The sequence below is a fragment of the Dipodomys ordii genome, unplaced genomic scaffold (assembly GCF_000151885.1).
Source record: "Dipodomys ordii isolate 6190 unplaced genomic scaffold, Dord_2.0 Scaffold335, whole genome shotgun sequence".
Lineage (NCBI taxonomy): Eukaryota > Metazoa > Chordata > Mammalia > Rodentia > Heteromyidae > Dipodomys > Dipodomys ordii.
The window spans coordinates 64,406-65,619 of record NW_012267551.1 but is presented as its reverse complement, the minus strand read 5'-3'; the positions used below and the strand labels follow the sequence as shown (position 1 = coordinate 65,619).

The 1,214-nt window shown below is 46.5% G+C and overlaps 1 protein-coding gene across 1 annotated transcript in view; it reads left to right on the top strand.

The window, feature by feature from the left end:
- Nucleotides 1-1,214, top strand: part of LOC106001640 — a 56,198-nt gene that overhangs the window by 47,667 nt on the left and 7,317 nt on the right. Inside the window, exon 5 of the mRNA XM_013036678.1 lies at nt 198-306. Coding sequence (XP_012892132.1) covers nt 198-306 — 109 coding nt within the window. The remainder of the gene's footprint in view (nt 1-197; nt 307-1,214) is intronic.

Sequence of the window (1,214 nt, the reverse complement as noted above, 5' to 3'; positions counted from 1 at the left end):
TCTGGGCCAGGCATTGTTTGTTCTATTGTTGAAAGGAGTTTAGCTTTGCCACTCTTGGGAAAGAACTTACCTTCTCATCAGTGTTCAGTCCAAAGTAAACTTGTACAGCTTCCTCCATTAGAGCCTCATGGAATTTGTACTCTACCTTAACATCCTGAGGCCACTGTCAAACACCTTTACCTATTTCTCTTTCTCAGGCTTTGGCCGCCATAGAGCAGCTTCTCCTGATGTGCCAAGAAAGAAGCCCTCGGTGATGTCCGGGATGGTGATGGATGGAGATCTGGAGCCATCACTGGACTCCACAAAGCATGTGCATGTAGAGGGGTTGCATGCATTTGCAGTGAGGCCCTAACGGGTTGTGAGTCCTGTGGATATGCCACTGGCTCTGAACCCCACATGTGACAGAGCTGAACCTGTTGGGACCCCAAAAGAAAGAAGAAGGTAATAGTGATTGTCTTCCTCTGACTTTCACAGTCGGCCCAGATCAGCTCAAAAAGGGTCAAATCAGCACTCCTCCTGGCGTGCTGGAGGGAGTAGCACACGTGGGGCTGATGGAAAATGTCCCCAGTCTGTGTTCAGGGGAACCAATGAGTGAGGTCCAAACGTTAGAAGCAGCTCAGGAAAGTGAATCTGTCCTCACAGAACATCTGGACAAATCTGTCCTGCTGCAGAAGGGCCATTCTCCAATGGAGAAATTAGAATCTGTCTCTCTCTCAACTCCAGGAGCAAATCCTATCTTTCATGAGGAGGTAGATCCCTTGGAGGATTCTGAGGTAGAATTTATATCTGAAGGCCACGTAGAAGCCGGCCTAGACTTAGAGCTTCCCTCCCCTCTCCCTGGGGATATCTCTCTTTTGTTTTTGTCCTGATTGTTCTAAAATGTTCATTCTTTTTATTCTTCTAAATTTATTAAAATGTATGTTTATGTTGTACAATTTATGGATCCTGAATACTGTGGGTTTTTTAATGTACATTCTGATGTCCCAGGCACATGTGTCCTGAGTAAGGGCAAAAGACAGAGTGACCTGGAGCTGTCCAAGAGCAATAAGTGGCTATAGAGGGAAGTGTTCAGTGCACTGTGAGGGGTAAGGAACCCAGCCCATGCCTGCATGGGGTGATCAGGCCACTACTAAAGCTCTAGGACATAGCAAACCAGATGTCCTTGAAAGTTGTTCTGTCAGACTAAATGTACTAAATGGGGGACTTTCTTCCAT